The 24,864-nt window shown below is 44.3% G+C and overlaps 1 protein-coding gene across 1 annotated transcript in view; it reads right to left on the bottom strand.

The window, feature by feature from the left end:
- Positions 1-24,864, bottom strand: part of POLR3B (RNA polymerase III subunit B) — a 147,217-nt gene that overhangs the window by 41,427 nt on the left and 80,926 nt on the right. Inside the window, exons 17-21 of the mRNA XM_020982425.2 lie at positions 24,343-24,417; positions 21,410-21,508; positions 14,006-14,133; positions 5,950-6,159; positions 2,593-2,751 (exon numbers count right to left, since the gene is read on the bottom strand). Coding sequence (XP_020838084.1) covers positions 2,593-2,751; positions 5,950-6,159; positions 14,006-14,133; positions 21,410-21,508; positions 24,343-24,417 — 671 coding nt within the window. The remainder of the gene's footprint in view (positions 1-2,592; positions 2,752-5,949; positions 6,160-14,005; positions 14,134-21,409; positions 21,509-24,342; positions 24,418-24,864) is intronic.

Genomic DNA, 24,864 nt, shown 5'->3' with positions numbered 1-24,864 from the left:
ATAAACCCAAAGGCCCCAGCTTCTGGGATAAGAACCCACTCTTTGAAAAAAACTGCTGGGAAAACCGGAAAAGAGTATGGCAGAAACTAGGCATAGACTCAAATCTCACACCATATACCAAAATAAAGTCAAAATGGGTTCAGGACTTAGATATAAAGGCTGATACCATAAGTAAACTGGGAGAACAAAGAATAGTTTACCTATCAGATCTATGGAGAACAGAAGAATTCATGACCAAACAGGAGATAGAGAACATTATGAAAAGCAAAATGGATAATTTTGATTACATTAAATTGAAAAGTTTTTGCACAAAGCCAATTCAACTAAGAATTATAAGAACATAAGCCATTCCCCAATTGATAAATGGTCAAAGGATATGAACACACAGTTCTCAGATGAAGAAATTAAAGCCATCTATAGTCATATGAAAAAATGCTCTAAATCGTTATTGATTAGAGAAATGCAAATCAAAGCAACTCTGAGGTACCACATCACACCTATCAGATTGGCCAACATGACAAAACAGGAAAATGATAAATGTTGGAGAGGATGTGGGAAAATTGGAACGCTAATACATTGTTGGTGGAGTTGTGAAATGGTCCAACCATTTTGGAGAACAATTTGGAACTATGCCCAAAGGGCTACAAAAGTGCATACCCTTTGATCCAGCAACAGCACTTCTAGGGTTACATCCCAAAGAGATCAAACAAATGGGAAAAGGACCCATATGTACAAAAATATAACACAGCAGCTCTTTTTGTGGTGGCAAAGAATTGGAAATTGAGAGGATGCCCATCAATTGGGGAATGGCTGAGCAAGTTGTGGTATATGAATGGGAATGGAATACTATTGTGCTATAAGAAATGATGAACAGGCAGGCTTCAGAAAAACCTGGAAAGACTTATATGGTCTGATGCTGAGTGAAGTAAGGAGAACCAAGAGGACTTTGTACACAATAACAGCCACATTATGCGATGACTAACATTGTTATACTGAATCCTTCTCAGCATTGCAAGGACCTAAGACATCTCCAGAGGCCTCGGGATGGAAAATGCTGTCCACATCCAAAGAAAGAACTATGGAAGTCGAATCTCTATCACTTATTTTTACCTTCTGTTGAGTTTTGTTTCATCTTTCTGATGGTTCCTCCTATTGGTTTTAATTTTTACTTACAACACCACTAATATGAAAATATGTTTAATGGGTATGTAAATGTAAAGCCTATATCAGATTGTGCGTCGTCTTGGGGAGGGTGGGGGGGAGGAAGGGGGAGAAACATTTTCAACTCAAAAGCATATAGAAGTGATTGTTGATAAATCAAAATAAAGTAACAACATTAATTAAAAAAACCAAACAAACAAAGTAGTAGTTTTCAGTTAAGGGATTCAAGGTTACATTTAACAGCACTGTCATTTACATGGTGCAGTAGACAGAGTGCTGGGCCTGAAATCAGAAAGACTCATCTTCTTAAGTTCAAATCCTGCCTCAGATATTTACTAGCTGTGTGACCCTGGGCAAGTCACTTCACCTTGCTTGCCTCAGTTTCCTAATCTGTAAAATGAGCTGGAACGCAAAATGGCAAACCACTCCAGTGTCTTTGCCGAGAAAATTCCCAAATGGGGTCACAAAGAGTTGGACATGACTGAAAAGTGACTGAACAACAGTAACATTTTAGTAAAAGAAGACAAAGCAGCTTTCAGTGAACATTCAAAACCCGATGGTGAATAATAATAATGATGATGATATTTCTTCAAATAATGGCAAACTAGTTTGTCAACTTAGAGTATGGCAGCAAAATAAAAATATTTTCTTCTACCTGCAAAACTCAGTTTTATTTTCAAACCAAGAAAATACGTGTGCTCTTTCTTTGTGGAGGGAACATTTATTGATCATATGGGTGTGCTTTCTGTTGCAGTGAAGACAAGCTCCCTCTGCAGTTCCACCTCCCCAGGACCAGGGCATGCAGAGAGCCCAGAGCTGCTTCCTCCTCCTCTTTGCGGGGTCCAGGCCCAGGTCTGGGCTGCTTGCTGCCATCACACGAAGGCTGGTCATTACATCTGATGGATTTGCCACAGCCCCAGACTGGAGAGCTCGAAGGGACCTTCAACGCCAACTTTCAAATCATGAAACAGTCATATGCCATTGGCATTTGATGCGATTACCATATGTCACATTATAAATCCTGATACCTAATGTTTTAAAAAGGTCTGAAAATATACTCTACGTCTACTCAAACACACCTCTTCACAGAGAAGCTCATTTCCAAACATTTAACCTCCCTGCCCCGCCCCTCCACCCACAGAGTGAATCCTTAACTAAAATTTAGCAGGCAGACAGGACATGAACTCATCCTTTTTCACTGGGGAAGCATGGAGAATGGGGAAGACTGCACCTGGGCCTTCTGTGAAGCAGACATTTTCTCCACAGGGACATTGAGAGGCTAAGTGATCTGCCTCAGATCAAAGAGGTGACAGAAGGGCAGTTTAGCATAGCCTTGCCTCTGACCCATACTGTGTGAGCCCATGTGCACTAGTATGGGATAACTGCCCTGTCAGCTGGCATGAGAAACAGCATTTCCAAAGTGACGCTCACCTGGAGAACAAATACCATCTGCATCTAAAATTTCATGCCGCCAAATGGGTTTTCTTGTTGCTGCATCCAGCATCGGTCCCATCACTTTATCAAAAGTCTGATTGGTGTATCGTTTCAAGGTGCACTTGGCATTTTTATATACGAGGCATCGTCCAAAGCCTGAAATGACACACAGCCAGGTATGAGAACCACCCTTCGCATCACCCTCACAGGAAACCCCAGTTTATAACCCATTCACAGTGGATAAGCACCTGGCCTGCGGGAAGCAATGTGCAAGAGAGGATAAGAAAGTCGCCAACCTGGAAATTATCTTCGTGTTCGTCCAATCTACATGCCTCATTTTGCACACACTAAGAGAAGTTTAAATGCCTCGCCCAATCACTAGTCAGAGGTCAGGCCACAGGTCCCCTGCCTTGCATATAGGCCTCTTCCCACCACATGGTGTGGCCTCTCAGCACAGCCCGGCCCTGTCACCAACCTCCCTTGGAAGAAGTGTGCTCATTGCCAGGTAGGACTTTTTCTGATCCAGGTTAGGCAGAGGAAACTCTACCCTTCTTACCCCTACACTCTCAAAAAGAGTTTCTCTCGGATTCTTTTTGGGAGATGAAAGTGGTTCTCTCATAGAACGTGAGCTTTTTGAGGCAGGGACTGTCTTGTTTTCCTCCTAGTTTCTCCAGTGCTCAGCACCATGCTTTACGCCTAACACGTGCTTCACCCATTCATTCCTTCCCTCCACCCGTCAACCTCGCCATGACGCAGCCCTCACCACAGGAAGGCTGGGGTGTGATATCCCAGCGTGTCACTGGTCTGACGACCCCGTCTATGAAGGTACTCCCTCCATGTCTTCTCACCTCATGCCGCAGCCATCAATAACCCTTCCCCCCCACCAGGAGCCTTGCATTGCCTCCGTTAACATTACCAGGCCAGCTGGGCAGCAGTCCTTTGGCTGCCCATTTGTGACACCCCGCTTTCTAGGAATCCACAACCTCAATGACATCTTTCACAAAACTGCCAACACAGGCTCTTTCACCATGCTAGGCCACAACCCCGGGCCTTGAAGGCTTCCTCTGAGGGGTGCAAGTCCTGGGAGGCTCTACCAAGCGGAGCAGGTCTCCAGCTCAGCAGGTGTTGGCCAGACCAGGGAGGCCTGGAGGGAAAGGCTTGTCCCCAGCAGGCTGGCTGCCAGGTGCTTAAGGTGACCCACAGATGACAGAACACCGTATGAGGGGCCTCGGTCTTACGCAGACCCACTTTTCCCTTTCACAGGGATGAGAAGGGAGATGGAGGATGCTAAGAATCACATGTTTAAGGTTTATTCTCCTACTTTAAGAGCTAACAAGTTTTAGTTAATAGGTGGCCAGAAAATGAGATGAACTGACTGTCCAAAGATTAACCAGGATAAGAAACAAGGTGTACTTGAAATATTTGGGTAGGGAAAGACATGACTATTGGCTCCAACTGGCTTCATCAAGTACATCTTCACCCAAAAAGCTGCTCCTCAAACACATGAGATGCCGGAGCCACAAGTCTGGGCTGCTTTTTATTTCTTTGTCAAATGTACTTTTAACTTGATATATTCTGTAACTCAATTTATTTCAATAAACATTTACTGAGTACCCAGTTTGTGCGAAGCATACTACATACTGGAGACTAAAATGAAATGAATGGTCCTTTGACCTCTGTAATCTGTTTACTGGAGAAATAACTTTCCAAAATATACTAACATGTCAGAAAAATTTAAATAAGAAAATGTTAGCTTATCAATGAGCTTTATAACTGGTGAAAGAAATGTCAGTTCTCAATACACTTACCTGAAGTCCAACTTTGCTGGAAAACCTAGGAACTTGGTTAAGAAAGGCTAAAAGTGACAGCAAGTGCCCAAAGAGTCCCCAGAGCACTACATTAAACAAATCTGAAGCGACTAGTGACACAAAGAAGCAAAACTTGAAGGCCGGGCTATAGAACATTTCAGGTCCTCCCATCCCCTCATTCTTCATTCTCCTCCACTCTACCCCTCAGGGCAATACTGCCCCAGCAGCACTCAACTCCAGCAGGAGCTCTGGCTCCTTGGGAGAGCATTACAGGATCTTCGAATGGCTTGCAACTGTAATTAATGGAAATGGATACCAGTGTAACGTAATTTGTGTCAAGGTAGGAGTCTCTTCTCCTAAGTGTAAACTGTCATTTTATTCACAGGTGGTTGCTATAAAGTCAGGGGCAGCACTCTTGGATCATTAAATGGCATTGCAGAGTTTCTGACAGACATCACAAAGTCTTCAGGTTTCCACATAAACGTTACCAGTTAATCAGAAAGGAAAACATCTAGTTTTAAAGCATGGCTGTTGTCGTTTGGGGAGAAAAAGCAGCATAAATTAAGTGCAGCCGACATTAATGCCAAAGACACATGTCTAGGAGTACTGTTACTGCTGCCTAGCAACTAGCAGGAGGGTGGGGAAAGCCCAGCGGGCAATGCCAAGGAAGGGGGGGTGGCGGGGAGAGACCACAAATAAAGAAACCGGCTTTCATTTCAGCTGCTTCTCTGTCGCTCCTTACTCCACAAATTTAGAGACAAGAATTCCCTTATGATCACTGCTGCTCCCGCTGCTGATCACCACGCACTACTGGGAAATGCCCTGAACAGCACCCAAGCTTTTCATTCAAATGCTCACCTTCGAGCCCACATGTCGCCAATGCCCTGGGCAGCAGGTTTACAGCAGACAAGATGATTTTAAGACCAGTGATGGCAAAACCGTTTACTTCATCTCCCAGAGAGAGAGTGACCTGAGGCTTCTCTTCTGAAGTGTTACCATCGAAAGTTATGGGCAGCAGAAGAGAGTAAAGGTTCTACCTGCTAGTCCAGAAATCTGCTATATCTGATGTAAGCAGAAAACCTTAATCCTAAACAGGACTTGTGTTTACGTAACAGAAAGTCAACCACGAGGGGTTAAAACTTTTGTCTGAATTTCAAACAAGTGCTGTACCCCACATACCCCGGGTTCAATGACTACGGGTCGACTGAAGCCATTTTCCTAGCCTGGCCTTTCACATTCTGCAGAGAACATTTTCACCTCCATTATCTTGGTTCTCCCAGGGCGCTCTGAAGCAGGCTGGGCAAGCAGGCAGCACCCCCATCTTACAGATTCAGAAGTGGGAATGCTGAGGCTGGTCCCCCTGCCTACAAGTGACAGCACCATGGCTGGAAGCTGGGCCTTCTGGCTTCTCATCCAGGCCAACATCCTTCCCAGCCCACCATGCTATCTCTGATAAATTGAGAGTCTAGACACTCCCAAGCTGTGTGTGCACATGGAGACATGTTCCAACAATCTACTGGCCTCCCCTGCCATGCTCGCTTCTTACCTCTGTCCAAGGAGGCCTTGTTGAGGACTAATGCATCTTCAATATCGTAGCCACTATAGCTCATCACGGCAACCGTAGCGTTCTGCCCAGCTGGGAGTTTCTCAAATTCTATCAGCTCAATGGTTTTTGTTTTAACCATTGGCTTTTGTGGATAGGCCAGTAGGTACATGAGAGTATCAATTCTGTTCCGCTGATTATATCCAATAGTACCTTTAGTGGTAATGAGGGAAGGAAAAAAAAACCATTTATTTTAGCAATAATAAGTAGAGATGATTAAAAATGCATTTCATTAATTCATTCCACAAACATTCATTCAGTGCCTACTGTAAGCAGAAGTCTGTGCTAGGTGCTATAGTCTCTAGAGGGATGAATAAGATTTCTTCCTTGCCCTCAAGACAGGTAAAAAGTGGTATAAGGGCGAATTCAGGAAAGGAAAAGATCACTTTAAGCCTGGGAGTGGGGGGAATGGGAGAAGAGGCATCTGAAAAAAGTCACTACAACGAACAGAAAACTTTCACAAATATAAATGTCAAAATCCAGTCTATAAAGCTAATAATACATTTTTGCACATTTTGTTCAACAATATTTAAAAGTCGAGAAACCCAAATTAATCTTTAATTCATTGGAATTGTACAGTAATAACTTCCAGAATTTGAGATTTGGTAGAGAAAAAAAATCAATATACAATGACCTTTTTTTTTGGGGGGAGGGTTAGGCAATGAAGTTAAGTGACTTGCCCAGGGTCACACTGCTAGTGAGTGTTATATATCTGAGGCCGGATTTGAACTCAAGTCCTCCTGAATCTAGGGCCAGTGCTCTATCTACGGTGCCACTCAGCTGCCCCTGACTTTCTTTTTTTAAACCATGGACACGATATAATCAGAAGAGGGCAGAAGGACCATAACGGGGAAATAGAAGGAAACATATAGAAAGAAAAGAAGGAATGAGAGTTTAAACAATCTTCCACTTCGGCGTTTGGTACTGGATAACAAGAAGCCAAGCAGGATGGAACACAGTCCACTGTGTCCTTTCTGAAGCTTGGGACTCTCTGGAGTGTCTAGTAAGCCAGAAAAGCGGAACATGCTTTCCCACCTGGGCTCTCAGGCCTTCCCACTGGTGCCTGTGGTGGTCCTGGGCAGAGCGGGAGTGGGGCTGTTGGCCAATGAACCCCATCACTGCAGCCACCTCCCTTTTCCTCCCCTCTGAAGGATTATTTGTCTCACTAAGTAAAAGCACTTTATTTTAAGCCCAAGGAATTTAAAGAAAGGAGCCTGAACTCTAGCCTAAAAACGCAATAAATAGTCCAGGTAATCCAGAGGAATTCAAAATCTCAGACTCCAGATGGTTCTAGATTCGGGTCTGAGGTATGTTCTAGTCCTCCTGTGTCACTCATCTGACCTCCTCCATGAATTTTTTTGTTCCAAAAGACTAAGAAGAAAAGGCAGGTGAGATAAAAATCAGACAAGAAATAATGACTAGTGCCTGTGTGAACTGGAACCTCATTAATGTTCTTCCATCCCAAAGGGACCCGGTACAGATCCAAGGACCCTACATTCTATTTAATTCTATTTCCACAAACTAGTATCTGTAGAGTGGTGGGAGACACTGAAGTTGCACACTGCAGCTCTCCTACCTCGATGTGCAGAATCACTAAGCTCTTCACACACAGGAATTAGTTTTCTTGTTAATGTTAGTTCTGATTCTGGAAGAAAACACTCATACAGAGCAGAATAAAGGATTATTGTCGTAAAGACACCATCAGATCTTGGAAAGCCGTTAGGAATTCCACTGTACTCTGCCCAACCACATGGATTTATTCCAGCACCTCTGGCTAAATCTCCAAGGCTGGTCTGAACACCAAGGGCCACCTGAGGCTTACGGAGTTGGCATTATAAATCACCCATTAATGTATGTTGATATGGCATCACAAAGGGTGTGATCCAGTGTGGCACTGAAACCTGCATTGTGCAGTAACAGAATTACTGCTGTGAGGCCTGTGGTAAAAGTTCACTCACAACAAGCGTGTCCTTTTACGTGGGATCACTGAAAATTTATGTGCAGATTTCACCTCCAATTGTGAGCCCTTCCCCAGCTTGAGACGAAGACTGAGGCAATGTCCCACCAGGCTGCCAAAAATGTCTTCTGAAACCCCAGAAGGGCATTACTAAGTGACAGGGAAACATAAATAGCCGGGCAGCTAACCCTAGGCCATGGCGACTGGATCCTGCTATAAATTGTGCTACCTCACCTCGTGCGATCACGGTTTTCAGTCATTACAAGGGACCACTGACCAAACCAAATACTAAACAGAGTTAAGATGTGTTTTGTTTTTATGAGCTCATGGTAATTTTTCCATTCAAGCCTTTTAACCTGGGTAGTTTTTTAAAAATAGGATTAAGTATTTATTGAAAGTTAAAAAGTAGTTTGTCAACGTAATTTCTGCATCCCATTAATTCTGCTTCAATAGGACAGGGTTATAAAGGAATAGACTTTGATAGTCTCTTTAAATACCATGTTTAAGACCCTCTTAGTCATTATCTAATTCTGTAGAAAATGCTACTGTACAATTCTGTAACTGTTACGAATCATAAAAAGCAAGCTTTCTATCTCAATGGGCATGTTATTCCAAACACCTACCATCCAAGAATTCAATATCAGAATGCAGAGTCTACACTAGGATGACGTAATATCAACGACATGGAAAATATTGCTATCTGAGAGCATCATCTCTAGAGCTCTTGGAAGGCAGGCAGTTAAGCCCACCTTCTCCTCCCTCCTCCCCTGATTATTCACAAAAGTTTCAGTGTATTCACTTTACATGTAGTATGGCAAGGACTCCAGTGTAGGGAGCTCCTAGCAGGGGAGTGCCCAAAATGGTCCAGGATTGCTAGAACTAGGAATCAGGAAAAACAGAGTTCATATCCTACCTCTGGGGAAATCTAGTTAACCACTCAGTCTCATTTTCCTCATCTGTAGGATGGGGATAAAAATAGTGCCTACACGACAAGGCTGTTAAAGTGCTATGTAAATGTAAATCACAATCAGTCTGTGACTTAATAAATAAATCTCAGAGGATTGTCAGAAGCACAAGAGGTCAGGTGACTTGTCCAAGATCACACAAACAGCTGACGTCTACGCAGTAAGTCAATCCACCCTGTGGAATTTGGTGATGTGTGACCTAGCGTAGGAAGTGCCGACTGTGTCCAGCACTGTGCTGCATGCTGGAAAAGATCAAGGCAACAAGGATCCAGACCAGGCCCTTGGTTAGGGAGCTGTCTCTTGGTCAAGCAGGGTTGTCAAATCACAGCACAGACAGCAAGAAAAGGCAAAATGACAGGACAAGGGCACCAGCATGTTATGGGTGATCTGAGGTGGAAGCTCGTCACCATCAATGTGTATGGGATCCATTAGGAGGAGTAAGAAGAACTCCTTTCAGAAGCAGAAGGTGTATCAAGGTAGGAGGGGAAAAAAGGAGGAGGCTGAAGCAGCCCAGCAAATTCACACTGAGAAAGATGAGATGAAGTGATAATACAACAGGAGTTCTCTCTCTCCCCCCCATATTTGCTTTGGTCACAGAATTCAAGAGGAAACAGCTTCAGCCATGTCAGGGTAAAAAAGGGCCTTAGCAGTCAGTCTGTGTGGACAGGGAGAAGTGATCACTAAAGCTGAGGGCACTGCATAATCCCTTTAAATAACTAATAAAATGGGCAGCGTAGGAGACGTGAGCACGGCCTCCCTGCCCAGCACTATGTCTGTGGCTGCATCTGGAGGTCACTCCCCTTCACGCAACGTCTACTGGACTCATTCTTCTCATCTCCTTCTTTGGGGAAAATGTTACCCTTGTAAGAAAAGAACGAGTAGAAAGCTAAGCAAGGCTGGCACTCACAGCTAAAATGATAGCACTGCTGGGGCAGGAAATTAGATGGAAAAAAGGTCACAAATCTCTGCTTGTCACAGTTTCCTCCACTGTAAAAGGGGGTGATAATACTACCCAATTTACAGGGTTGATGTGGAGATCCGATGAGATAGGTTATTACCTATAAAGCATTCAGCAAAGTGCCTGGCACACAGTAGGTGCTACATAAACATTAGCTCTTATTACCGTTTGTTTTTTAAATGCAGCTTTCATTCATTCATTTCATTGCAAAAAGGAAGGTGCTTTGACACCAAAAAAATTCGAAACAGCTTTCCCTCCCCCCCACATACGTGCAGTAGCAAAGTAGAAACAAAAGTAGATGACCACCAATGGCAAAACCAATCACGGTACATTCATGTAGTGGAATGCTACTGTGTCATCAAAAATGATGGATATGAAGAATTCAGAGAAGCACGGGGAAAAAGGCACATCAACTGATTCAGATGAAAACAAACAGAACGAGAGAAACAATGGATACAGAAAGAACCCCCACCCCCACTGAACGCTGAATCCTAATGACCAATCTTGGTGCTTGAAAGAAAATGTTAAGAAAATATATGTGCCTCCTCTCTTCACTGCAGAAATAGAATGCTACAAGGGGGGTGTGGGGTGTGTGTGTGTGTGTGTGTGTGTGTGTGTGTGTGTGTGTGTGTGTGTGTAAAACGTATACAGGGTGTCCCAAAGGTCTTAGTGCAATTTTAAGCTATTAAAACTTGAGACTTTATTAAGACTTAAGCTTTAAAAGCAGACTGCACTAATTCTGTCCTGTCAATACCCTGTAGGTGTATTCAGTAGTCTGCTGAACTGCTTCCCCCCCACCCCTTTTTAAATCTTTGATAAAAGAGATGATTTGCTCACAGGGAAAAGAAAGAGGGTGGAAAGCATATGAATAGAATGTTAAAAAAAAGTGAGAGAAGGTGGCTCGCTGGCCACTGCCTCTTTCTTTACCTAACTCACCATCAATGCCACTGCTTCTCACCAGTAATGGTTAGGGTTGGACTCTCTCCGAAATCTAGAGAGTCCAATTTCTATAAGCTGTCAGAAAGGGCTGGTACTAAGCAGTGGAAGGTGATTTCTCCCCAGAAACACTATGCACTTGACATTCAGTGAAACTGGGTCAAAGACATGCATTTGTCACATTGCAGAAAATATAATTAGAATGGCAGCAAATGAGGGCTTCTTGCCCCCAAAAAACGACCACCACGATAAAAAAAAATACAGCTATGCTATTTAATCTACTTATCACTTGCTTTTCATTCCTATTCATCCAGCTGCTAAACAGGACAGAAGGTGAGTTTTCTACACTAGCCATCCACAGAACTGGGCCCTTCCCTTCAAAGGGAAGAGAGGATTCTCAAGCCCAGCCCCTTGGCTGCCTCCTGTCCCCCCCCCCCCCCCCCCCCCCGCTCTCCCTTATCTTTTGCATTTTTAATACAGACTGGCTTCAGTCTTTTTGCAGCTATTTCAGTGTCCAGAGTGAAATATGGCCATGTCATGTGCCAACTTATAAAATGTAGTTTTATCTCAGGGATTCTCTTTAGAGTCAGGTGTTCGGTAACAACAAATAGGAACAAAAGCTTTTTTTTTTTTATCGCTAAAGATATTCAGTGGCTTTTGTCTTCTGGGCGTCAGCAGTAATGTCAGAAGAGTGTATCCAAGGAGCTAAATGTGCCGGACCCAGGGTCAATGCAGCTGAATACACCAACCTCAGAAAACACAGACAATGAATTGCAAATGACACTCAAAACAAAACCAGAAAAAACCCTTCACACAGCAAAGTACAAAAGAACTCCACAGATGCTGAACTGGCTTTCTGTACACAGTGATCCTGCTTAGCTGCGTGGGTAGCTAGCCCAGGATCCACATACTACTCAGAGCCACAAAACAAAGACTCGGGCTGGGGGGAGACAACTGTAAGGATGCAAACGTCGTTTCTTTACCGCAAGTCTCTTCTTTAAATTTTGTTTAAGGAATCACAAGGTGGAGGCTGTCTCTCCCTCCCTGCCCCACCCCTTTGGCGACATTTTCTCAGACATCGGAAAGAAAGAATCTGTGATGAGGTGATTCTTCCCTACTTAGTTCTGCAGGAGGTCCCCCACAAAAGGTGTATTGTTTGGGGCAGGATTCACATCCCAGAACAAAATGGTTTGGTAAACCCAATAGAAGGGGTAGGCCTTTCATGACACGGAGGGCTCACTACTGTATATTTCAACTTGTTAGCAAGTCAGAGACACAAAACGGGAAACCAGCCCCGCTGCTGCTGAAGGATGAATGGGAAAGGCAAATTGATGAGCTGCTATTGAGTTTTTCCCTTTGGGAATTACTATTGACGGGGCATTACATCATTCAGGTAAATGACAGCAAGACAGCTTTCTGGGGATGCCGAACAGGAGAAAATCCAGGATGGAATCTGGGATTCCTTCATCATAAGCCACACTCAGTTACAGTTCTAAGAAAACTGGAGAAATTAATCTCCTAGGTGTTCCCGAAAGGTGATGCCACTACCTTCCCTTAACCATTTTCATTTTTCTTTCTAAGGGATTCTCCATCAATTACATTTTAAAGTAGAAGGACAAAAACCCCCATGCCCACTGAGCAGAAAAACTTCTTCAGAAGATCTGTGATTTCAATATCACTGTGGGCATTCTCCTAATCCTCTTCATGGACTGTGGGCAAAAATTCCACCACCTGATGATGGCCTGCTTTCTGGGAGAGAGCTTTTTTTAAAACTGAGCCCAGCTGGTCCTTGGATGAAAGATACAAAGTCCATGGCTGGGCCCAAACTCCAAGCTTTTGCTGCCAAACAGGATGAAAACGCTTGTGCTCCTCTGGCAGAGCCTTCAATAACCCAGAGTCTCAGAGCAGAATGGAGGTGGGGCATGGGGGCAGCAGCAGAAATACAAAAGCCACACGGACTGCTTATCAGGATGTCAGTGATTTAAAACCACCACAGCAAACAGCAGAAACTTTACAAGGATGGCTGACGTAAGGGCTTGAGTCTGAGTTTGAGCTGAGCTTGGGTTTTTGTTTTTTTGGAAAGACTTTGCTGGTGGCGGTCCTCCATAGACCAGAGGATCACAGACTCAGAGCTGCGTGGGAGGGCCCTCATATGTCATCCAGTCCAACACCCTCAGATAAGGAAACTGAGGTCTAGAGAGGATGAGACTTGCCCAAGGTGAAAGGGATACTAAACAGCAGGACAGGATATGAACCCAGGTCTTCTGACACCAAATCTCATCCTCATTCCCCTCCACCATGGGCTCTGATGAATGACAGATCCAGAAAAGAATCCACTTCCCTCTTCCTCGGCTTAAACGTCCAAGTGGCAGCAGGACCACAGTGCGTATGTGTTAAACGTGAGAAAATGGGACAACAACTCAAACGGGTTTCCTCATCTCCTTTTCAACAGTAAATAATCTACTTTTAATAACGATTTCAGTGTCTCGTTGTCCCTGAGGTTAAAAAAGATCCAGGCCGCTCACTAACTACAGTCAGCACGCATAAGTGGGGAGGACGCTGCCAAGCGTAACTTCATACCTCACCTGGGCCAAGGCCACCAGCCACAAACCAACCAACGGCCATTCAGCAGATACCAGCGCGGGCCGGGCCTCCCAACCTGCCACAGGCACCTCGGCCGCTCCACTGCCTTAGGCTTTCTCCTTCTTCCCTTCCTCTCTGGGCAGTGAGGTGGCTCAGTGGATGGGTCAGGAAGAGCCGAGCTCAAGTCCAGCCTCAGACACTCACTAGCTAGGTGACTCTGTGTGCCTCAGTTTCCTCAACTATAAAACAGGGATCCTAATAACGCCCCCTCTCAAGGTTGCTGTCAGGAACAAATAAGATGACATTTGTAAAGAGCTGGCAGACAGTAGGCGCTTTCTACATACTTGTTTCCTTCCTTTTCAACTCTCTTTCTTTCTCTTTTTCCGTCATTCCTTCTCTATTGCTTATGCTTTTAGGTATACCAGTGGAACACCCAGTGCTTAGCTCTATAGGTGGCTCTCCAGCTTGCAAGAGATTGCTGATTCCTCTGGTACAGGAAATGATAATAGTAGTGAAACGAGAAGACCTCGGGAGGATTTTTAAAAATGATATTCGAAATTATTCTAGTAACACTCTGACGTGCAAGAAGGAAACGCTTACCCATGGCCTGTTTCCCCATGGCACACTGGTAGGTATTCCTGGGGGATTGGTTATGGTGAGGGTAGGGAATCAGCCCAGCGCAAACACCGAGAAGAGTGAAGGGTTCAATCTCCAAGTGGGTGGTATCCCTAAAATAAATAAACAAATAAGACTACTTAGGCAACAAAATACTACTGTTTTCTTCTATTTGATTAAACGACTAGCAAGTATTGTAGAAAAGAACATACATAGTAATATTTGCAAATAAATATAACAGGAGTGATAGAAGGTAAAATCTAGTGAGGAAATGTGTTCTGAGTTTTATTAAAAATTTGATTTTAACCTCAAATAATAAAATAAACATGTCAACCTGCTCTTCAAAAGTTGTCAGAACAAAAGAACAGTTGGAAGGGACCTCCAAGACCATGTGGTCCAGCCACTATCTCCTGCCCAGGAGTCCCTTTATTGAATCAGCTGGACAGTCTTTGAATCCGCAACCACTTTTGGATACACTATGCCATGCCAGGGACTATGATGAGAAGGATGACATTAACTCCAAAATGGCCTCATCATCAGGAAAAAGCCAAAGCAAAATGAAAAGGAAGCAAAAGGGCATGGGATGTGGGCTCCCTCTTTTACACGACATTTACAGTAATGGGAGAACACTTCTTCCCCTATACTTCCTGTCATTGTACTAGAAAAATAAATTTCCTCCTTTCAGAAATACATAGAATCAAAAACACGTCTTGACTTCGTAACTCTATTGGCTCAGACATTCTGGGAATGCTTCATTTCCCATCAGCCGCACTCTGTGGATTCCACTCTGCCATCATCATGGCCCAGCGCTGACTCTCTCCCTCCCTCCCTTCTCCCCTGCCTTTTTGGCTTTCTGTTAGGTATTGTTTTCTTCCTCCATTAGACTGTAAACTCCTTGAGGACAGGGACTGTGTTTCCTTTTCTTATCTGTACCCCTAGTACCTGACAAGTATTATGTGCCTACTGGCACACAGCAGGTGCTTAATAAATGTCTACCGTACTGTCCTATATTGTATTATGTTCTGCCAAAGAGGGGTTAGCCTAGGACCAAACTCAAAAGGCAAATTACAAGCTTCAGCTGGAACAGAACAAAGCGAGTGCCTGCTTGCTGGGTTTCACCAAAGTAGACTTACCAATCCCACATCCCACTGTCTGAACTTCCTATTCTTCTCCAAGGGCTTCCAAAGCTGTTGATTTTAATTTGTGACACACAGCAAGGACCCAGAATCCTATATCCTTGTGACAATTAATTAAGTGGGATTAATTAACTCTTGAGTTTTACTCTAGCTCTTGGTTTAGGGATCATCTTCATTCAGTCTAGCACAACAGGGATTTTTGGCAAGACCCACATCTGACAGCCTAGCAGGCAGTCACACGGCAGCCCTCTTTATCCATAGGGAAGGCTGGTTTTACTGAGGTCGGGAAGCCTATTTGAAAATGAAGCTCTCTTCAAGTCACATTTATAGCCTGAGTTAGAATGGTATTTGTTTGAAATGTACCCCCTTCCCACCCTTTGTTTAAATACCAGCAAATGAAATTCAGCAGTTAACATTCCTCAGGGGGGGGAAAAGGGCAAGGGACCCTTTTCAACTGTAGAAAACAGGGCAGATTGAAAAAAATGAGAAAGAGAAAAAGGGAGACCTACAGGATGACCCCATTATTCTCAGGGTATCCGTCATAAAAACACTGATAAGACTATATGTTCATATACAACACCTGTAAAGGCCCTAGTGAAATATGCCCGATTTTGCTTTTACAAAGAAAGGAGGCAGAATGCTCTTTAAACAAACCAAAAAGTAATGGGCTATTTTCCCCTTGAGCAGGAGTGGGAACAGGGCCTCATCAAAGGTTGCACATCTAAACATTCTGCCAAGGTGCTCTGATAATACTGGACAAAATTAAATGAAATGAGACATTTCCCCAAGTACTCTTGACAGTCTGCTTCCCTAGTATCATTTAAACTACTTCTCTCTTAGATCCAGTTCAGGTTAAGAGAGTGAAGTAAATTGAGAGGGGCTTGATGTCAGAGAAGCCGCCTCCAGTTCTGCCTCTTCCTCGCCAGCTGAGGGACTGCAGGTAAGCCATCCCTTCTCTAGGCCTCTAGCAACTGCAGGAGCCCCTTGTGTTCACTGCTGTGATCCAAGAGTGCTCTTGCTGGAGAATTTTCAGGTTTCAGCCGCCCTTTCTTACTGTACAACTTCTAAATGAATCACCTCCCACCTGAGAAAATGTCTAGTGTTTCTGTTCATTTCCCCCTTTTTGCCTGTAGCCAGCTAAGAGAAAAATCCCAGCAGGGCATGAGCTACCGAGGAAGTCACTGACAAGGGAGAAACAATGCAATCCATCACAGAACTGATCGATAACCCAAAGGAAAAACGCCTCCCGAAGGAAAAAAAAGAAAACCACCACCCTCTTCTTTAGCCATTCAAAATGGGAAGCTCTCCTGAACGTGAGCCACTGACACACAACTGATGAAACTGTGAAATGATCCAATGATTCCAGAAACCGATTTCGGACCGTATTAGAAAAGCTGCAAAACTACCCATACCCAGCAGTTCCACTGCTTGGAGGAGGCCAAAGGAAGGGAAAAGGTCCCACATGCATCAAATGATTGGGACGAGCGCCACAGATGTTACACCACCATAAGAAACCATAACCCATGTGAAGACTTCAGGGTGACTCACTTGGTGGATGCTGACCAGAATCAGGAAAGAACATCTATGATGCTAAAGAAAACTCAGAGGAAAACAACGTGGAAGCCAGGAAAACCCTGATCAGCAGAGCAACCACTCACGGCTTCAGACTCCATGTGAGGAGTGAGGCATGTGTTGTCGGACTTGACCAATGAGTTAATGTGCTTCTCTAAATTTCTTTGCTACAAGGATGGGTTCTATTAGGGGTAATGAAAGTCAACGGGAAGCAATGATGCTATTACCAATAAGAGCAAAAACAAAACATCTGTTAAAAAATGTTTTTCAGAACCTCAGCTTGTCAGTGAAATGAGATCACTCTACCATGGATAGAGTGATGGACTCAGTCAGGAAGACCTGGTTTCAAATCCAAACTCTGACGCTTTCCAACTACATGATTATGGAAGAGCTGCTCAGCCTGTTTAGGCCTCAGTTTCCTTATTTGTAAAATGGGCCTAATAACACTTCTACTAGCTACCTCATAGGGTTACTGCAAGCAAATCTCCTTGAAATTTTAAGGTGCGTTATCATTTAGTAATGCACAACACACAAATAATAAACCACTGACTGACATGATACAGACAGGGCATGCCACCTAAATGCACGGGAACATCACCAAACTCTTGGCCATGGGATAAGTCAGTTAAGTCTTTCCTGGGAGGCCACCTCGGCAGAAGGCTATTAAGACGCTCAATACGTAAGACAGAAATGAACAATTACAGTGTATTAGCTGCCCAGCTTTAAGGGTCATTCAACGTTACGACATGTGTCAAGAAAGAATCTCAGTGAAGATGTTAAACTGCACAATTCCACGGTCCCTGTGTCTAGCAATGGAGCGACCCAGCGGCAGACGGCTCTCAAATGAAGGAAGAGCTCCTGCTCGGAATGCACACCGCTGCGGTGCTAACCACCCTGAACCGAACACCTCGGCAGACCCTCAGAAACGGCCTTGGGGGGCAGACACCCAGGAGTTCAGGTCAGCTTTTCTCACCTGCTGTCAGTGGTGTGACAACAGCCTCCCTAGCAATCACTGCCTCAGATTTCCAGGACGTGACAGCAAAGGACACCATTGCACCCAAAGAGGCCCTGAAAGCGTGTTCCCTGGTTCCTGGGTTTTACATAAGAACAAGAATTCAGTGATGCCCCTGACTTTACAAGCTGAGGAATTCAATGGATCCGGACCTACAGCAGGGGTCTCTTTCTCAGATTCTTCTTTCTAGGTCCAGGCACTGGATCAAATTCTGATAGAGATCAGAAGAAAAGTCATCCTTATTTTAAAATCAACAGAAGGATCACAAAAACAGAGAGGATAATGAAAGTGGAATGGATGTATAATGAAGCATTTATTAATTGCTTCAGGCACTGTGCCAAGCTCTGAGGCTACAAATACAAGTAAGCAAAGTGAAGCCTGTCCTCCAAGAGTTTACATTCGAATGGGGAAGGGCAGGCAGAGACAATTGTGCTCATTTGTATTTGCATGCAAAGATTATACTTATAAGAAAGATTAAAATGAGTACCAAATTAGAAGGTTACAGATGAAAAGAAGAGAGCACCTACAATTAATAGCTTCAATAGGCCTTAGTCAAATAAATTTATTGATGCCCCAAAACACTGTTTTCTATTTTTTCATTCTTTTGGTTTTGTTTAAAATTTCTTGTCAACAGGGTCATTAGGTTCCATTTGCTCCATTCTAATTTTTAAGGAAGTATTTTCTTCAGTGAGCTTTTGGACTTCCTTTTCTACTTGGCCAATTCTGCTTTTTAAGGCATTCTTCTCCTCACTGGCTTTTTGGACCTCTTTTGCCATTTGGGTTAGGCTATTTTTTAAGGTGTTATTTCCTTCAGTATTTTTTTGGGTCTCTTTTAACAAGCTGCTGACTTGTTTTTCATGATTTTCTTACATCACTTTCATTTCTCTTCCCAATTTTTCTTCTACTTCTCTTGCTTACTTTTCAAAATCCTTTTTGAGCTCTTCCATGGCCTGGGATTGATTTATATTTTTCTTGGAGGCTTTGGATGTAAGAGCTTTGACTTTGTTGTCTTCTTCTAGTTGTATATTTTGGTCTTTGTCACCAAGTAAGATTCTATAGTCTGAGTCCCTCCCCATTTGCTCACGTTCCCAGCCAATTACTTGATGTTTTTTGTTTGTTTTTGTAAGGCAATTGGGGTTAAGTGACTTGCCCAGGGTCACACAGCTAGTGAGTACCGTGTGTCTGAGGCCAGATTTGAACTCAGGTCCTCCTGACTCCAGGGCCAGTGCTCTATTCAGTGCACCATCTAGCTGCCCCTTACTTGACTTTTTAACTCTTTGTTAAGGTAGGGGTCTGCTTCCAGTGTGGAGGCTGTACTGTTCCAAGCATCAGGGGTTTTGTGTGGCTGTTTTCAGAGATACTTCTAGGGACCTGTAAATTTTAAGTTCTTTCAAGGGGGCAAGATCAAAGGAGAGGCATTTACTCCTTTCCTGGGCTGTGCTCTCGTCTGTGAGTGACCACAAGCATTATTTTCTGCGTCGGCACTGTGAGGAGGATTGCCTCTCTACCGCCACCATGAGTTCTGCCATGCCAGCGCTCCTCCTTGCCCCAGGACCACCATCCAGGACTGTGGCCCAGATCCAAGCACGGGCAAAGCAAGAGATTCCTGCCTCAGCACCAGCACACAGACCCCTTCAATCCCCCTCTGATCAGCTGCTTGATTCCCCCTATAGTCTGCAGGCCCAGCGCTCCAGAAGTAGCTGCTGCTCCAGGGCTTGACCTGGACTGCGCTCCTCTCTCACCTAGCTCTGACAGACCTTTCCTACTGATTTTCTAAGTTGTCTTTGGCATCTGTGGGCTGAGAAGTCTGGAAACTTCCACAGCTACCAATGATTCAGTGCCCTGAGGCCTGCTCCAGGTTCACTGGGGCCCCCATCTTTGCCTACACTGTGCTCCTCTCCCAGCCATGTGCTACAGACCTTTCCCATCAACCACCCAGGTTGTGCTGGGCTGGAAATTTGTTTCACTCTGTCTTTTTGCAGGTTCTGCTGCTCTACAATTTGTTTAGTCATTTTTTACGGATATTTGGAGGGGTCTGGGGGAGCGCTCAAGCAAGTCACTGCTTTTACTCCACCATCTTGGCTCCGCCTCCTCATGGTCACTATTTTAAAAAGAAGCTTAATCAATGAAGTCAGCAAAAGAAAGAAGTCAAAAGAGCCCAGAACCTGTCACAGACAGAGAAGACCTAGAGACAGCAACCAAGAACCACACCGATTAAGAAGACAAATTCACTTGAAACACGTCCCAGAGAACAATGATGGAAGATGGGTGAGGGGGGAAGTCAGCAGAAAGCTTGAAGTGGGACCTAACTAAGCCATATACTATCAAGAGCATTTTTTAAAAAATTTTATTAATTTATTTTGATTTACCAACGATCACTTCCATATGCTTTTGAGTTGAAAATGTTTCTCCCCCTTCCTCCCCCCCCACCCTCCCCAAGACGGCGCACAATCTGATATAGGCTTTGCATTTACATGCCCATTAAACATATTTTCACATTAGTGCAGTTGTAAGTAAAAATTAAAACCAATAGGAGGAACAATCAGAAAGAGGAAACAAAACTCAACAGAAGGTAAAAATAACTGATAGCAATTTGACTTCCATAGTTCTTTCTTTGGATGCGGACAGCATTTTCCATCCCGAGGCCTCTGGAGATGTCTTAGATCCTTGCAATGCTGAGAAGGGTTCAGTGTAACAATCTTAGTCATTGCATAACGTGGCTGCTATTGTATACAAAGTCCTCTGGGTTCTGCTCACTTCACTCAGCACATCAAGAGCATTTTAAAAGGAAAGTAGAAAGACAACCACAGATACTGATGGAATAGATAGGTCAGTGTTTCTAAATCCATTTTCAAAGTCATCAACAGTGAGATGATACATTTGGCCACTAATACCCCAGTCCTCAATATCAGAAGAAATCTATGTTAGATGTAATTTAATTCTGAAAGCAACAAAGAATTCTTTTGCAAAATATCATTGGTTGGGAGGATGGGGAGGAAAGATTCCAAGAGAATGGAAACAATCATAGGTGAAATTACAAAAAAGAAAGAAAAAAGTGACTAAAATGGCAGAAAAATTACTAATCCTTATATTTGCTTTCCTATTATTATAAACTCTGCATAGGAATTACTTCATACAACTTCATAATGAGGACATCCATGAAAGGAACAAGAGCTAGGCTTTCACAAACCATTTTCTAAAGCGGAACAGATCTTCAAGCGACACATGAAAGACTGGGAGTTGTACAGAATACAGGATTGTATTGGGTTGTTTTCTAATTAGAAAAATGCTACAATGTGGTATTGTCTCAACCACAGAGGAAAACATTGGGAAAACAGCCATGAGTGGGTCACAGAAAGAATAGGGACAAATAGAAAACCTGCCTAGAAGGAACCTTTGGGAGCACCGGGTAGACCCCACTGGGGGGACTGATGGAAGAACACAGAGAAGAGTCACACAACATGGAAGACCCTGGGGAGCACCACCCACAATCATGGAGGAAGGCCCCACTGGATGAAATTACAGATCCACTTAAAAGATTTTACACAAAATGGCAGCCTAAGCATATTTCTTTCCAAATGGATAAGAGGAAAATGAAGGATGTTAATGAACCAAGGGCAGATTCTAAACAAAATAGGTTTTTAAGTTGTTGCTATGGATATCACTTACTTGTTAATTGTATGTTCATACAATGCAATGTTACAATCATTTTCTTCATTCACATCCAAATATTCAACCAGGCTCTCATGTAGAAAATCTTCAAAATTCCTGAAAACACATCAGAGATGTGTTAAAACATTTCTGCATCAAAATCATTAATTTTTAAGTTATCAGATAACTGAAAATAAGATACTGGTTTTCTTATAAGGCAAACTTGTAAAACCCTGCAAATAGAAAATTTATCAAGAAAGTTGTTCTGTAAAGCTCATACCACTCTTACTGTAATTAAAAATTTGAAGAGGAAAAATTGTAAAGTTTGTTAGAAGAATAATGATGCTTCTTTTTTTAGAAATTTAATTTAGTCATCACTTTTTCTTAATCACAAGAAGAAACCCAAGACATAGCTCTTCCCAACACAACATGTAAGGAGCCCATAACTGTAGGTTCATTTTTTCCCCTCATCTTCCTCCTCTCCTGCTTTCTTTCTACTAATGGCACCACGACCCTCCCAAGCACCCGAATGTGTCATCTGGGTCATGTCTGACTCTTCTCTCCACTGCACATTTCCGTAACCTGCCAAATCCTATTTATCCCGCTTATGTGATAAATCTTGTGGCCTTTCTCTCCAATTCTGTTCACACCGTGGCTACCTCTATCAAGGCCTCACCTTCTCTCACCAAAACTACGAGAACTGCTTCTTCCTTATTCCAGTCTATTCCCTCCATCCTTCACATTTCTGCCCAAGTACTCCTGCTGCCCTCATCTGATCCAGGCATTCCTCTGCTCAGAAGGACCTTGACTCCCTGAATCCTGGCATTCAAGGCTCTCTTGAATCCAACTCCAATCTACCTGTCTGGCCTTCTGTCAGTCAGGAGAAGGTAACACTGTGAGGCACTGGGCAGAGAGTGTGTGTTTGTGTGTGGGGGGGGTGATGCAGAGGGATAAATGCCTGCTACATTCAAACTGCAGAAGCGAGTGGCAGCCGTCTGGATCTCTACTCCCACCAGCATGTTTAAAGGCGGCAGATATGTCTGGGATCCAGTCAGCCTACGTGCAATGGGGGCGGGGGGGTGGAATGAATACAAAAAGAGGTCAGCAGCGCTCAAAGAGACTGTGTGCCCACGGCATCTGCCCTGCTGGAACCCAGCTCCTCCCTGCTGTGGCCATCCTGATACACAGGAGTAGATGTCCCTAGTGCTACTCCACAGCCACACGGGCAAATAAGGGGGGAAGGGAACAAGCATTTATATAACACCTACTATCTGTCGGGAATTGTGGTAAGTGCTTTGCAAGTATCATATTGTGGGATCCTCACAATCATCCTGGGAGGCAGGTGGTATTATGATCCCCATTTTACAGCTGAGGAAACTGAGGCAGATTGAGGTTAAGTGACTTGCCCAAGGTCACACAACTAGTTAAATGTCTGAGTCTGGATTTGAACTCAGATCCTTCCTGACTCCAGGCCCAGCGCTCTGTCCACTGGGATGCCCCCAGCTACAAAGCTGTGGTCAGATTCAGACCGCATCTGGCTCTCTGAATCACAATAACAAAGCTGACTTTGAGCTTCCCATCCCCGGAGCTGGGGTACGACAGCAGCAATCGCAGGGGCCCTCAGAAGCCATTAAGCCCCATCCTCTCATTTTATCATCAGTTAAGTGACTTGCCCAGAGTCCCACAGATAGGAAGAGTCTGAGTCCACATTCGAATTCAGGTCCAGGGCTGTGTGCACTGTGACTCCCTCTTGCTGCCAAGGGCTTCTTATGAGGACCCACCGAGCCCCGGGGCTCAAGGAAGCTTTCACTAATGGCCCCTGTGGTCCAAGATGACCTCCCCCACCTCCGGACTGCACACAGACCACAGCTGTCATCAGCACATAGGTCCTTCCCCTGGGTCCGCTGAAGAGAAGGATGGGGGTCTTTGAGAGCAGGGACTGTTCCTGCTTTATGTCTGCCTCCCTGGAACAGAGCTTGGCATATGTCCTGGGCAGGGCCTGCCTCAGACCCCATCACCCAGTAGTTTGGGTTTGAGGCTGGAGTGAAATGCGACACTCATGGGTCACACAGGTCAACAGTCTACAAAGGAAGGGTTCATTCGCCGTCGCAGGAAGAAGAGGCCGTGAAGACACCACAAGGGGACTGAGCGGCGAGGAGCTCTTGCCTCGGCTGCCCGCTGAGATCCAGCAGCCCAGCATTAGAGGGGGCTCTGAGAGACAGACCCTTGAGGTGGTTTTATACTTAGACAATGAAAAAATGATGCCAATGGCAAAAACCTTGGGTCTCCTTAGCCAACGAAGACTTAATACCTTTTAAGAAAAAAATAGCCTAACCTGCATGGAGGGATTAGGATTGTGCTCCTACATTACTCCTGGGGCAGAATCTGTCCCACACACTGATCTCTGAATTCCTGATTCCCATCACAGTGCCTTGCATATAGTAGGAACTTAATAACTGCTTACTGAATTAAACAGCTGCAGGACCCTGGGTGAGTGACATCACTTCTCTGGGACTCAGTTTCCCCATACATAAAACAAGGGACGAGACTACACTGGAACTGTGGTCATGCCTTTCTGGCTGTGACTCCAGCTCTCCATCCACTCCATCGTCCTGCCTCTCACCAACCTTCCACACCGAGTTAGTATCTACCTGTATCTCAGATACCTCCAAGTCTGGGAATCAAATGTTTTTAAAACATTAAGCAGGCTTCCATTTTTCAGTGAATAAAGTTACACCACAGGATGGCTCACTTAAATTGGGCCATGGCTGGATTCCTAAGGAAAGGGTCTGACTGGATGGCGAGGCCCCTGGATGGCAGTCAACAAAACCAAAACTAACGTGCCTCAATCAGCAGCATGGCTCAGAGGACGCTTCCAGTAATGGAAGGCTCTAAAATCGCATCTTTTAAAAAAAGAAGTGAAATCGCTTTCCCTGAAGCATTTGTATTACCTGTAACCCTGGGCCAGCTCTTCCATGTGCTTGTCCGTAACAGCAGGCTTTTGCTTCTTCACAATTATGTACGGTCTAATGTGGAAAAAGAGAGATTCAGAGGGACGGCCTGCAAAGAGCTGACAAATAAGCTACCTGATGTGTAATGGAAAAAGATCCAGGTATACTGCTGCTAGCTTAACACCCACACCCACACCCACACCCATACCCACTGCACAAACACGCAGCACCCACACAGCATACACACATCACACAGTACACCCACACACAACTTCTCTTTAATGTGCACGGGCCGTCTTTATGGAAATACCCAGCCCTAAGGAAGCCATAAAGCTCGTTCATCGGGGGTCTGTTCAACTACAGCTATTTAAGAAAAAAACTGGATTTTCCTTCAATTTCTAACTTTCCCCAAACTGACTAACCCCTTCTCCTATTCCCATATGTGACATCTAGCTAGAGCAAAGATCCTGTGCCCAGTTGACGGAGTGGTCAGCCCAACAAAGAAGACTCCTCTGTGGCATT

Source organism: Phascolarctos cinereus, unplaced genomic scaffold (assembly GCF_003287225.1).
Source record: "Phascolarctos cinereus isolate Bilbo 61053 unplaced genomic scaffold, phaCin_HiC Scaffold_1;HRSCAF=81, whole genome shotgun sequence".
NCBI classification, from domain to species: Eukaryota; Metazoa; Chordata; class Mammalia; order Diprotodontia; family Phascolarctidae; genus Phascolarctos; species Phascolarctos cinereus.
The sequence above is the reverse complement of the archived record's forward strand: the minus strand, read 5'-3'. Positions and strand labels throughout refer to the sequence as shown.